General features: G+C 40.0%; 1 protein-coding gene across 3 annotated transcripts in view; it reads left to right on the top strand.

Moving 5' to 3' along the window:
• LOC127455690 (CD276 antigen-like) overlaps nucleotides 1–14215 on the top strand; it is a 160507-nt gene that overhangs the window by 115763 nt on the left and 30529 nt on the right. For all 3 annotated transcript variants that reach the window (XM_051723745.1, XM_051723746.1, XM_051723747.1), the window contains exons 6-7: nucleotides 5627–5680; nucleotides 9517–9558. In XM_051723745.1, the coding sequence (XP_051579705.1) occupies nucleotides 5627–5680; nucleotides 9517–9539 (77 nt within the window). In that variant the 3' untranslated portion in view covers nucleotides 9540–9558. The remainder of the gene's footprint in view (nucleotides 1–5626; nucleotides 5681–9516; nucleotides 9559–14215) is intronic.

Here is a 14215-nt window from a genome sequence, read left to right as displayed (position 1 = left end):
GTTGGGTAGCTCCTATCCCTTTCAAAACACAGATACAGCATCTACCTAATAACAGAACACAAGTTCTGGGTTGTTTCAACAGTCTTTCTCCAGAAAACCAGACATGAAGGATCACTTCTTCGAGTTCATAGAGAAAATACTGAGGTAAAATCATGCAGAAGTAGCACCACCACTCAAAATTCAAGAAGATTGATGGTACCTGCATCTTTTTGTGTGTATCATCCTAAGAAACTTGGCCATATCAGAGTGGTTTCCAATTTAAGTTGTCTGAAAGAAGGGGTCTCATTTAATGACATACTTCTGACTGGCCCTGACCTCAACAATCCCCTCAACACCCCCCCAGAACGATGAAGACTGGCAACGATGTACTGTAGATACTCTCTTCATTAACTCCAAAATCTCCGTATCTTTAGGCCCTACATGAAATCTTTCCCATTAGAAGCTTTAAGCACATAAGACTGCATCTTTTAAGATGCTACTGTTTTAGCCATAGCTGCAGAGGCTTATCTGAAGATTTTGTACAAAGACAGGAACTATGGGATTGGCTTCGTCTTCGGAAAAGCCAAAATAGCCTCCCACCCAGATTGGACTATTTCACGTCTTGGGCTCTGTGTCACAGTGCTGGCTTTGGATATGTCTGACCTTATAATGTCAGAGATGGATATTGAAGGTGACCTTCTTCACAGACAGAAAGGTAGTCTTTGGCTTTATCCATAACAAAAAACATATGTTCTACAAGTTCATGAATAATAGAGTTCAGAGAATTAGGAAAAGTACAGGCCCACATCAATGGTGTTTGCACACCAAATGACCAATGTCCAGCTGACCATCCAACGAGATCCGTTCGCGCAGCACGTCTTAGAGAAATAACACAGCTCTTGGGTCCAGCATTCTTGTCTCAGCCAAACTCAATCCCACAGAAGATGTTGATGTCCATCCTGAGGTAACGACGCTTAGGTTACCAAAAATAAGTTGTGCGCTATGAGCGTTTCTCCACTTGAAAAGCACATCCTTTGGCTGTTGCGCTCCTAATACACATTTCTCACTCTTTAAAAAGGACTTAGCCAAAGACACAAAGGTCTGCAAAGGCTGGCATTGTTGTATAGCATGATACGAAGTAGATGTTTTAACACAAGCTTCTCAGGTATCTCTCAGGCAAACATTGGACACGATGAAAATAATCTAACCATTATCCCAAGACTAGATAATGTTGCAGTTTTGATAGAAAAACACTATCAAGAGCAATCGCAGCATCAAGGACGACACTTTACCGAAGGCGCCATCCATATGGCAGGCCTTTGGATTGTGGGAGCCAAGAGATGTGTGTGTTCCCTTATCTTCAAGTGTGTGATTTGTCGCAGGTTGCATGGAAAGTGTGAAGTTCAGAAGATGGCTAACTTGCCTGTGGACAGAGTCAGCTCTGAACCTCCATTTACTTACGTAGGGTTTCATTGCCATTTGTGGTCCTGTAAAGAAGATACTCTCAGATCAATGGACCAATTTTGTAGAGGCAAGTAGAGAGCTGAACATTCCTTCTAACTTAGACAAGAATAGAGTGATAAAGTTTTTAACCCACCCCATGCTTCACACATGGGTGGACCATGGGAGTGGATCATTGTCCTGACTCGAAAGATTTGGGATTCCATGATGTTGCAGTTGGGACCACACATGAAATTTTCATAACATTCATGGCTAAAGTGACCGCGATAATAAATTCCACCCCTCGGGTACCGGTTATCATGGTTACGGAAGAACCCTTCATACTTACCCCCACAACATTACTTACTCAGAAGTTTGGTCCATGTCCTACTCCTCCCAGAGAGTTTGATGGTACTGATCTCTACAGGCGACAGGTTCAGTCAGGCATGCACCTTCTGGCACAGGTGGCGGAAACGGTATCTTTCCACACTGCAACCTAGGAAAAAGTGGCAGTCTGACAAACAGAATATCACAGTCTTATGATAGATGGTCAGTCTAAGCATAACAGGTGGCTCTTAGGATGCATCACCAAAGTGTTCCCAAGTATAGATGGGAGAGTTTGGAAGGTTGAGATCAAAATTGTGAATAAAGAAGAGACAAGGTTGTTTCATAGACCAATAACTGAAGTGGTGTTGCTCCTCTCCTTTAAATACTAATGGGACAGTTTTACTTTTTAATTTACCTCAGTCTCATAGAAGCTAATGATTTTATCTGATACCAGGTGGGGAAAGTGTTGTTGGTGCAGTTAATTGTGCACTGTCTCTTTAAGAATTCTCTGTTTACTGATGATGTTTACAATGTTGGCCAGCAACTGAGGAAGTGATTCAATCTATTAGGAGGGAGCCACAGGATAGATTTGTGTTTGAGGAATTGTAATCCATCTGCTACATTTCATGCCTTTGCAAGCATCATCTGTATTTTAATTTGTGTTTGGGAAAATTTTTAACTATGTCTGATAGTGTTTCATGATTGTATATAAATGCCATATTTAATTTAGATAAAACATGAATGATGCATTAGCATGTGCTGACCCATATTATGCCTAGCATTGTGGTTATTCAGTGTCAGCTATTTGTTTTTTTAGAATATGTATATCTTTATAAGAATGTTGACTGTGTTAATATGCTAAATTCATTAGTGTTAAAATGAGAATAATACATGTTTCTTCTTCTTCAGTCTTTGTTAAAGTACTGATGCGGTTGTATTGTATTATTTCCAGTTTTACCCTACTTCAAATCAGCCATTAAAATAAGTTAAACTGAATCTTTGACAGAGTAATGATTTGTGGAAGAGTTATCTGTCTGTCAACTTGTGCAAGGAACATAGGGATGGCAGAACACCCTCATCGGCACACATGTGGACTTAGACAGGCTTTAAAATTGAATGGAAAAGCTGAGCTCTTTTGGTGAATGGTGTTGGCTGAGAGGTGCAGGCCTAACTGATGCTGTCTGCTCCAGTATCGCTGCGGGTATTGTGGCGGAGATTGGACTGGACACTCTTCGCATCAGACTTCGGAGCACAAGGCTGAGGAGGTCAGTCAGAGTCGAGAGCTGAGTAACTCATTTTTCTTGGCTGTCATAATGTGGGTGGAGAGGTTGAAGCGGATCCTAACTACAATAAGCAGCTTCTGAGATTGGCCTGTAAGCTCACATATTGGTGTGGAGAGCCAGCAGAGAGGGAAATGAACAAAGTAGGTTTGTTATTTTATTTCTTCTCTTGGTGCCTGGATCAAACTTACTTCACTCAACTTAATTCCTCTTCTCTTCTGCTGAAATCGGTCTGTGCTTACTAAAATAAAAAATAAAAAACTGCTCCCAGTGGATGAAGCTGGAAGTGTTGTCAATTTGTCGATTAAACGCCTGAATTCTGTGCGATTATTTAAATAAAAAAATTATGCATTAAAAAAATTAGTGCAATTAATCGTAAACCATATTAAGGAATATTCCCACCACCAGAGCAATTTAAGTACCACCCGTTTTCAGCATGGGGCAGTAAGCGAAACTCCAGCTGTATAGCCAATGCACAGCTGTACAAACAGAGAACATACCAAACCGTTTGTGCATTCAAACACAGCTGGACAGAGTGCAATTCCGAAGGCAAGGATCTTGAGACACTTTTCTCGAGATTTTCTAAGTTTCAAACTACACTTAACTTGACACAGCGACTTAATACCTCTGTGTTTATGACACACCACAACCAAAGTGAGACGCTCCAAAAGCTTCTGTCTGACTTATGTATACATTGATGCGTCCTTAGAAAAGCCTTTATAATAAATCTTTCTCAGACAGATTGAAGAATTCAATTGCAAAATGGATTGCGGTGGACTGTAGACCAATGATAACCTTATGTTTAATAATATGGAAATAAACAATATATTGCCTTCTAAAGCCACTTTTTGATTTGTCTTATCAATGCTTGTCTGCCACAAAAATGTAATGCATTTTAATTTTCTAATATATATATATATATATATATATATATATATATATATATATATATATATATATATATATTTGTAAATGTTTAAATTATAAATATTTATAATTATTTAATCACTATATATTGATTTATTGATATTTGCAGGGCTTTCTCAGAAAATATGTATATATGCAGTTAATTTTGATTAATTAATTGGCATATCATGTCATTAATTCAATAAAAAAAATAATCGATTGACAGCCTTAAAATGAAGTAATGCAGTCAACAGGAATGCATATTTTATTAACCCTACACCCTAACCTTAACCCCAAACCTAAATCTAATCATCAGTGGAGTAAAAATTCAACCTCCGAATCACGCTAACCATTGTTTATGTGAACTCGATTACTTTCTGGTTCCTGCGAAATGTTGATCATGCAGTTTCAGGTAACATGAACATTCAGAAGCAGCCTGTCAGTTTCCTGTGTGATCATGTTGGCGTGTCAGTGATGACTATCCCAAAAATTATATATGAGATTATATATTCTCATTTATATTGAGATCATTTTTTGTCTGTAAAATGTAAAACTATATGAAGATTTGCAAATCCTCTCCTCTCCTGTTTCCATTTAATACATCTCAGAAAAATCCAGTAGCTACACTCTGATTATGTCCAAATAATCAATGTGAATAGTCAGAAATCCTCTTTCACTCTAATTCTCAGTCTAAAATTTTAAAAAGAGGAATGCTTGAAGTGGTATCCATAAATAGCCTCTATTAAGGAGACCATATGTGAACAAAAACACTTGATATACTGTATATAAATCACACTAGGAGGATATAAACTTTGGGCACACACATGCTTGTGCATATTTGCATACAAGAATACAAAGTACACTCACTGAGCACTTTATTAGGAACACTTGTACACCTAGTTTTTCATGCAGTTATCTAATCAGCCACTCATGTGGCAGCAGTGCAATGCATAAAATCATGCAGATATGGGTCAGAAGCTTCAGTTAATGTTCACATCAACCACCAGAATGGGGAACAAATGTGATCTTAGTGATTTCGTTGGTGGCATGATTGTTGGAGCCAGATGGGCTGGTTTGAGTATTTCTGTAACTGCTGATCTTCTGGGATTTTCACACTTAACAGTCTCTAGTGTTTACTCAGAATAGTGCCAAAAACAAAAAACATCCAGTGAGCGGCAGTTCTGCAGACGGAAACGGTGTTCAGTGGATATCTCCTCTCACTATCTTAAAGTAATAATTCACCCAAAGAAGAAAATAATAAATTACTCGCATCATGAATGCATATGATTTGTGCACTCCAAGTGTTATAAAGACAAATTATAGCTTTGTGTAAGGAAAATACTCAAATTTAAGTTATCACTGAACAAAACTACAAATGTCTATACTGTACTTTTCCACTTTAGTTTTCCTCACCTTACTTAATTGCAGGTGTGTATCTGTGTTTGTGATTTCACGCTTTCTATGTGTATGATTTTACACAACATCTTTACAATGGTTTGCCCCTTGCAAGCCACACGGGTTGAATGTTGGCACATTAATACTTCTTTTAAATGTTCCTGAAATGTTCTTAGCATGTATGAATACATTTTTATTTCTGCCTCTTGAAGAACAAAATGGATCTCTTTGACACCTAGTGTACTACATTTATTTGGATACTCTAAACTAATTTATTCTCATCTTTTCTTTCTTCACAGAGGAAGAAGCAAAAGAACTTGAGGAAGCCAAAGAACTAGAAGAAGCCAAGTCAGGTCAGTCTTTCAGAATACTTTGTAAAAATGTAGAAATGTACAGGATAACAGTCACATGCTTACATCACATGCATATAATGTTCCGAGCGACTTCAGCCACTTGTTGCTAATGTTGGGAGCCCAAGTTTCTGATCACCCAGTAGATATCAATGACATGTAAACAATGCATCATGTAAATTCCTTATGCACATCTTGTAAGTACATCAAAACTACATCATGTGTTAACATATTCATCTGTCTGATGTAGTTGTTGCATCTTGGTTTTGATTAATGGTCTTTTGGAGGACTTTTTCAGTTCTGAAAGTTATAGTATATTTAACTAGTATATCAAGCTCTTCCCTCTCAAAAAATCAGGGGAAATTTGCTTTTCCATGGTATGACTCCTTCAAGAAAAGTGGCCAGTACCTTAAGACACACACACACACACACACACACACACACACACACACACACACACACACACACACACAAACCCCTCAAATCATTTTTTGTTGATTTGAGGGGTTTGTCCAGGGGAACTTCTGCAATGTGCAATTGTTATAATTTTTATTTATTTTTTGGTAGATGGCTATACTATTAATGTTAGCTATTATGTTCTCTGGCTTGACAGTAAAAACAGTAATGGTTCAATTTCTTAATGACCCTCAATGGCATTGTGGTAAGTAAATATGATATGTAATACAACTGGGTAAAATGTGATTGTACATCTGAAACAAATATGAAGAGCGAAATAATAGGACTCTCTTTCGACATAAAACCGTTCTTCAGTCATTTAATTTTGTCCTTGTTCTTTTTTGTAATATGAAACCCTCCAAAAATGAATCTCTTGGAAAATTCATGAATGTTTCTGCCTAAATTGCCACAATTGTCAAGCAGAACAAGCCCCCCGCCAACCACCCTCAGGTGAAGGCCAAAGTAAATGCTGGCAGAGTCCAGCTTGGCTCCCCCTGTGGCTTTAATGTCATTAAAGATTAATTTGACTCCTTTAGTCTGATTGAATTATTCAGCCTGGCCATGAGCTGCAGAGTTAATGCTATGAGATTTTAATAAGCAGGCAGGTGAAGAGGGTCAGTGAGAGAGAAAGATAAAACAAGAGAAAGATTGAGGGGCAAAGAGTGAGAGAGAGAAAGCCATAAAGACAGGGAGAGAGAGAGAGAGCGGGTCCAAAATTTGTCTGTGGTAATGGGGGTCTCATAAATATTTCATATGTGATGTGTGTCAGATGTGTGCTCGGATGACATAACATGGAATGTTGACATGGTGGGAATTCCGGAACGTTCCGAAGATTCCCACAGGCTGCTATTAAGCTAAGCCCCCTTCAAAAGAATTTTGTGTCAGCAATTTGTTTTCCTTCAAATGACAAGTCTGCATCCTGTTTCCTCAACCATTCAAATTCAATACAAATTTAGGAACTGAATTGCAGTTTTGGGTACGTTTCTCCAAAAAAGTAATTAATTACTAATTACATCTTCTACATTGTAATTTGATTACAGTACTTATTACTCTGTCTGAAATGTAATTAAATTACTCATTACTAATTACGTTTCTAAACCCATATTAACATTGACCAGATGGACAATAAAAGGATATAAATCAAATTATTATTTTAATTCTTTCAAATAAATCCTATAATATCAAATCAATTATTCTTGAACTGTTTTTAAACTGTTCCAAAATTGTTAATAAAATATGTTACTCAAAATCGATCACTCTCTTTATAATTTACTGTCCAAGCAAGTACATTTGTTGCAAAAGGCTGTATTTCATGTTAAGTACAAGAACACAAAGATGATTTTATCTTAATGTATTATGCATTATACTACTTTATATTCAGAGTATACTGTATATACACTGTATATAATGTAGTATAATGCACAATACATTAAGATAAAATCAGCTTTGTGTTCTTGTAAATAAATGTTATCATAGTGTATTCCTGGTTAAACCTTTAAACAGATGATTAACAGTAAATTTTCATGTTGTGTCTTATGTGTTAAAATGTATTATAATCTTTAAAGGAGTAACAATGAATAGGTAAGTACTATAATGTACTTTACCTGTGGTTAGAATTATTTATGAAATGACGCAGGGTTACATGTTCATGGGACATAGTTGATTCTAGATTACATTTAGGGGGTCCTGCAGAAACAGTGGCTGCAGAAAGCAATTTTTTTTTTTTTTCTGAATCCCCTCTCCCAGCCAATTTGAAAGGTGCATTCTGGCATAGGTGACATTTGTTCACCCCACACATGACATGCCTCAAATAAATATCTTATTAAAACCAAAAACCAAACAAACATACTCAGGTAAAAAAACAAAACATTGGTAACTGCAGTTCTGCAATCAGCAGTTGCCTTGTATCCTAATACATATCATTTTATCAACAAGATGGAACTGAACATACACCGATCAACCACAACATTAAAACCAGAAATCCTCAAACCAGCTCATCTGGCACCAACAATCATCCATGCGATTATCTAATCAGCCAATCGTGTGGCAGCAGTGCAGTGCATAAAATCATGCAGATACGGGTCAGGAGCTTCAGTTAATGTTCACATCAACCATCAGAATGGGAAAAAATGTGATCTCCGTGATTTGGACCGTGGCATGATTGATGGTGCCAGACGGGCTGGTTTGAATATTTCTGTAACTGCTGATCTCCTGGGATTTTCACGCTTAACAGTCTCTAGAATTTACTCACAATGGTGCCTAAAACAAAAAACATCCAGTGAGCGGCAGCTCTGTGGACAGAAATGCCTTGTTGATGAGAGAAATCAACAGAGAATGGTCAGACTGGTTCGAACTGACAAAGTCTACGGTAACTCAGATAACCGCTCTGTACAATTGTGGTGAGAAGAATTGCATCTCAGAATGCTATTCTGAGATGCAGGTTGGCACTGTTTTGGTGGCAAGAGTGGGACCTACACAATATTAGGCCGGTGGTTTTAATGTTGTGGCTGATCGGTGTAGATAAGCTCTCTTAATTCATGGCACAGTCCATATAGTCAATTTGCATGATTAGCTCCATGCAGTGATGTAAATTTCAAGTGATAATATATAGATGGTAATGGATTTGTTATGAATTTGTTCTGCTATATGTTGTGTAATGTGTAGAATGTATTGTGTGTTGTTCAGAGTGAATGTAATAGAATATTTGTGGTAGGAGTTGTTTGTAAAAGCATGTGTTATATATCAGTTGGCCATGTTGAATTATTAGTGGTGTTTACCAAAGCAAGCATCACTGTTACTTTTGCTCATACTTGTGGTTAGGAATTTGAACAAGCCCAAACCCTAAGTATAAAAACTTTTGCACATACTGCAACTTGACCTGCACCGTTTGTGCTATTGAAATGAATGATACCTCAAATGGCATGTTGATATTTTTCTGAAGTTATCCGACTTGGGCAATAAAAGCACCCCCCACCCCCCGCCTGTCTGTCTGGCATGATATTGCAGCCCTTGGAAACTGATCACCCCAGAAAACTCCATTCAACTGACTCTCCCTTTAGAGCAGCTCAGTATCCCCATGTGATTTTTTGTTTGCATGTATTTGTGCTGCTTGCTTACAGTTAATTGTCACATACTTTGGCACCACTAAAAAGCTGGGGGGAAAAGAAAAGAGAAAAAGCAGATCTTCTGTTTGAGTGTTGGGCAGGTTGTAATGATGTTGTGTGTATAGACTGCAGTTAGCTCTCCAGGGAGTATGAGCCTGAGATGGTTGTTACTAGCCCAGCCAAACTCAATACTGCAATACTGTTTTTTACTGGCCTTGAGTTATTTACCTCTTTACCCACATCCTTAAAGGAAACTGTTTTGTTCTCTCTTTGTTTCAGCTGCAACACCTCTAAAGAGCTAAAGCTGGATGGAGACCAAACGTAAGTCTGTTTGTTATTTACAGTAGCTCTGAACATAATATTTGCCACAGGAAAATATGCATGAAATTATTTTGGTGAGTTGACATGTTATACTGCATCTTAAACAGCATTTTGCTAATTCTGTCATAATTTTTATGGTCACACTGTACAATAAATTTGTATTTGTTAACATTAGTTAACATAAACTAACAATGAACAATACTTTTACAGCACTTATTAATCTTGGTCAATGTTTATTTTAACATTCTAGAACAAATGTAACATTAAAAGTTGATCTCTAATGCATTTTCTAATGTTAATGATTAGAACTTTTTTGTAATGTGTTACCATTATAATGTTTTAGCTTTTATAACCTCATTTATTAAAATAAACTAAATAGAATGCTTGTGTTTTAAAGGAGTCATGACATGAGGAATCAATTTTTCCTTGATCTTTTGACATAAGAGGTCATTGTACTATAAAAACATACTGTAAGTTTCAGAACTGAAAACTTCTCCTGAATAGAAAAAGAGCATTTAATTAAGCCAGGCTGCAAAAACAACTCGTTTGGAATTCGTGGAATTTGTGACGTCACAAGGACCAAATATATCTGCATATGCATCACAAATTTTTTCGTCATTGCACCCTTGGCCCCGCCCACTTGTGCTCAGAGTCAGACACACAGGTGAAGAGGAGAGATGGGCCTGTCATGGTAAATTAATTAATAGTGGACTTTCACTGGACATCTCTGTAACAGGTTTGAGGGATGAGGAAACAGCAGACGGCTAATTCAACTCAAAGGGAAATTTATTCACACACAAAAACACGTTCGCTTGACTATGTAACAGTAAAGATTCTGATCAACACTCAAACGATATAACTAGTGGGACTGGCAGCTGCCAACACACTAGTAGAATCAGCTGGGCTCTCACTCTGAGTTCTGGCCCCTTTTATTTCCCCCATCTCTCACTGCAAACAAAGAAACAGCAACTACCAGCAATTACTCAGGTGAAAACCCTTACTGCTTCCTCTCTCCCCAGACGAACGCTTGACCACGCACTCACTTCCACATACACCCACCGCCTGACTCAGGCTGAGGGAAATGTCCGGCCTGCCCCCCCCTTTCTGGAGAGGAAGTCTGCGACAGCCATCTGCACCCCTGGCCTGTGGACCACCTCGAACTTAAACGGCTGGAGCACCAGATACCTACGGGTGATCCGGGCATTGGCATACTTCATGCAGTGGAGCCACTGGAGCGGGACATGGTCCGAACAGAGGGTGAACGCTTGTCCCAACAAATAGTAGCAGAGAGTGAGGACCACCCACTTGATGGCCAGGCACACCTTCTCTATGGTGCTGTACATTGTCTCTCTCATAGAGAGCTTCCGACCAATGTACAGCAGCCATAAGATGCTGAAATGTAGCTGCAGCCCCAAACAAACTGAATGGAAGGGTCACAAATTGGTGTAAACCAAACAGTCTGGAGAAGGCCGTTTTTTTCCAGGGGACATCGGCGTTAAGGGGATTTACCAATATCCCTTTGCTAAATCCAATTTTGAATAAAAGCAAGTCATGCCCAACCGATCAAGCAGTTCGTCAACACGAGGCATTGGATAAGCATCAAATTTGCTGAGATGTTGCGCAGCGGCACTGCTTCCAGATATCGTGTTGCATAATCCACCAGGACTATCGCAAAGCGCACTCACGTGCTGTCCGTTCTAATCACCCTAAGTGACCTGCCATCGGATTATGATGAGCCACCTGAAATAACATTTCCCGATGGCTCTTTGGTATCAACAACTGGGTTGTTTTATCATTTGTCCGAGTGTCCTGTGTCACTCTGTACAACCGGTCTTTTATTATTGAAAAATATGGATATGTGAGTGCGATGCCTGGCTGGAGACATTGACCATCAATCACTTTCACTTGGTCAAACACGTGCTTCAAGGTTTTGTCTCATGACTAATCTAGCGGGAAACCTCCTACCGGGAATTCCCTAAGGGCAGGGGAGGATGACACCTCCCCTTCCCCAGCATCAACCTGACACAGAGCAGCCACAGACGGCTCAGGCCACGCCTCCCCAGCCAGCACTTCGGACATCCCACAACGATTTACTTTCTCATAGGATCCATCCACACACAACCCCTTCAATAATGATCGAAAATTCCCAAAATTAGCGGATGGGTGAGGCGAGGACTAACCACCACCTCAATATTATGCTTTTGTCTCCAGAATATTACTGTGATGGTCACTATAGGAAAATCATGAATATCCCCATGCACACACCTCACCTTCACCCGATTATTTGCCTCCAATAACCCATTTTGAACCAAGCATTGATGAATGGATTGCTGAATCCACCAAGGCTTGGTATGTATCCCCCTTAATACTAACGGGTATTTGGTACGTCCCTGCTTGCTCAGGGGTGGTCTGTGGGGTGTTGGGGATGGGGACTGCTCTCAAACATGACCTGGCTCCCCGCAACTCCAGCAGACCGGCCCAAGCCTCCCACCCACACTCGTGGCAGCGGACACCTGGGACAAAGAGAGGGGAGAGACAGGGTTTGTGGAAGCAGAGAACCTCCATGACCAGGGAGCCGGTCAACTGCTCCAGCACCACCATATTGACGACATCCTTGGCGTCACTGTCCTCCTTGGCCAGCACACACTGCTGGCAGGCGTCACGGAGCTGCTGGGTAAAGGCAAACGGGTGGCTGGCCTCACTCAGTGTTAAGAAGTGGAAACGCTGCTGGTGTTCTTCTGGGCTGTGGCCGACCCGTTGCAAGATGGACTTCTTCAGCACTGAGTAGTCCAGGAGGTTGGCGACCGGAAGATTTTGTGCCGTGATCTGGGCTTCTCCGGTCAGCAGCGGCAGAAGATGGACCACCCACTGCTCCAGTGGTCATTTTAGAGCTTCAGCAGTGTGCTGAAAGAGCTCAAGGTAGGCCTCCAGATCATCTTGAGGCCCCATCTTGGTGAGCAACACGTGGGGGTGCACTGATGCCAGGGGCATGGAGTCCGCCCTGTCCTGGGATTCTAAGCTCCTCAGCACCTGCCGGTCCTCCTCCTGGGTCCGAAGGAACACCTGAAAGTGCTGTTGCTGCTCTCTCTGAAGCTCCCTGAGGGCCTGGTGTTGGCCCTGGTGGATGCTGGCAAGGGACCGGAAGACTTCCTCCAGCGGTGACAACTCCATGACAGCATATCCTTCTTCCTCTAATCCTGGGTTTCGGCACCAGTGTAACAGGTTTGAGGAATGAGGAAGCGGGAGATGGCGAATCCAACTCAAAAGTAAATGTATTCACACACAAAAACACGTTCGCTTGACTGCTTAACGGTAAAGCTTCAGATCAATACTCCAACGATAAAACTAGTGGGACTGGCAGCTACCAACACACTCATAGCTTCAGCTGGGCACTCTCTCCCTCACTCTGAGGTCTGGCCCCTTGTATTTCCACGGTCTCTCACTGCGAACAAAGAAACAGCAATTACCAGCAATTCATCTCAGGTGAAAACCCTTACCGCTTCCTCTCTCCCCAGACGAAAGCTCGACCATGCCCTCGCCTCCACAGTCTCCATGTGCCTGTCTGAATTTAAATGTTTTTCTACATAAATGTGCACGGCTGACCATTATGTTGACCGTTATCATACATCTTGCACCGCTTTTAAAGACTCTAAAATGGAGACCCCTATTGTGTTTCATTCAGCTGGATTCTTGCTGTTGTGCTGTTCTGAAGGCATCCTGGACCGTTTTTGCACCCATCTGTGCTATTTTTAATTGTTGGTCTTTTGTAAACATGCACTCGTTGGACATATTTGATTGTTTTGATGTGTTTTCAGCGATGTGTGCAAAAACACGATGTGTGGTAAAAACACAACTTTCAAAAACGCGTGTCATTCTCCTGCTGCCACTGACTGGGAGAAACACGCAGTCCTGTGTGTAAACAAACATGGAAGATGTGAGATGTGAAGACCAGCGTCTCTGCTTTGACCTGTTGAAGCCGTTTGAAGCAGCCCAACGCCACCACCATGGACTATTTACATTCGTGTATTCAGAACATCTCAGTGAGGAGTGTATGTTTTCGGCTCATATTATGAACATGATTGCTTGTGAACCAGTCACAGAAACTGTTATTGAAGGAAGGGGCAGTTAAAACATTATTGGACTGGAAGTACATAAGTTAACAATTTAATTCAAGAATATTTCAGATGTCATGACTGTTTGATAGTTTATGGTGCTGCTTGAGTGAACAGTTTAATATATTCAGATGAAATGTGTTGGATGTGGGTTATATGTTAATCCTGAAATGTATTTTGATAAATGTTCTGGTCTTGTGGAGTTTATTGATTTTCTTCAGATAGCATTCAAATATGGCTCTATTGGAAGGGATGCATGATGTTATCCAATCACAACAGTGAGCGTTTACATTGAAGTCTTAAAGGGCCCACCATTTTAAAACGGAGCATTTCAGACAGAGGTCCAGAGGCAGGTTGAAAAATTATTATATATGACTAAATTATGACCATTTTTTGTGCTATAGATATATATATATATATATATATATATATATATACTACTATTATAAGTGGACCTCAGGGAAGATAATGAAATTATAAAAAAAGAGTATGTCATGACCCCTTTAAAAAGAATTATTTGTTACACCACAGGACTATTTGAAATG

Source organism: Myxocyprinus asiaticus, chromosome 18 (assembly GCF_019703515.2).
Source record: "Myxocyprinus asiaticus isolate MX2 ecotype Aquarium Trade chromosome 18, UBuf_Myxa_2, whole genome shotgun sequence".
Taxonomy (NCBI): domain Eukaryota; kingdom Metazoa; phylum Chordata; class Actinopteri; order Cypriniformes; family Catostomidae; genus Myxocyprinus; species Myxocyprinus asiaticus.
This window is presented reverse-complemented; position numbering and strand designations above follow the sequence as displayed.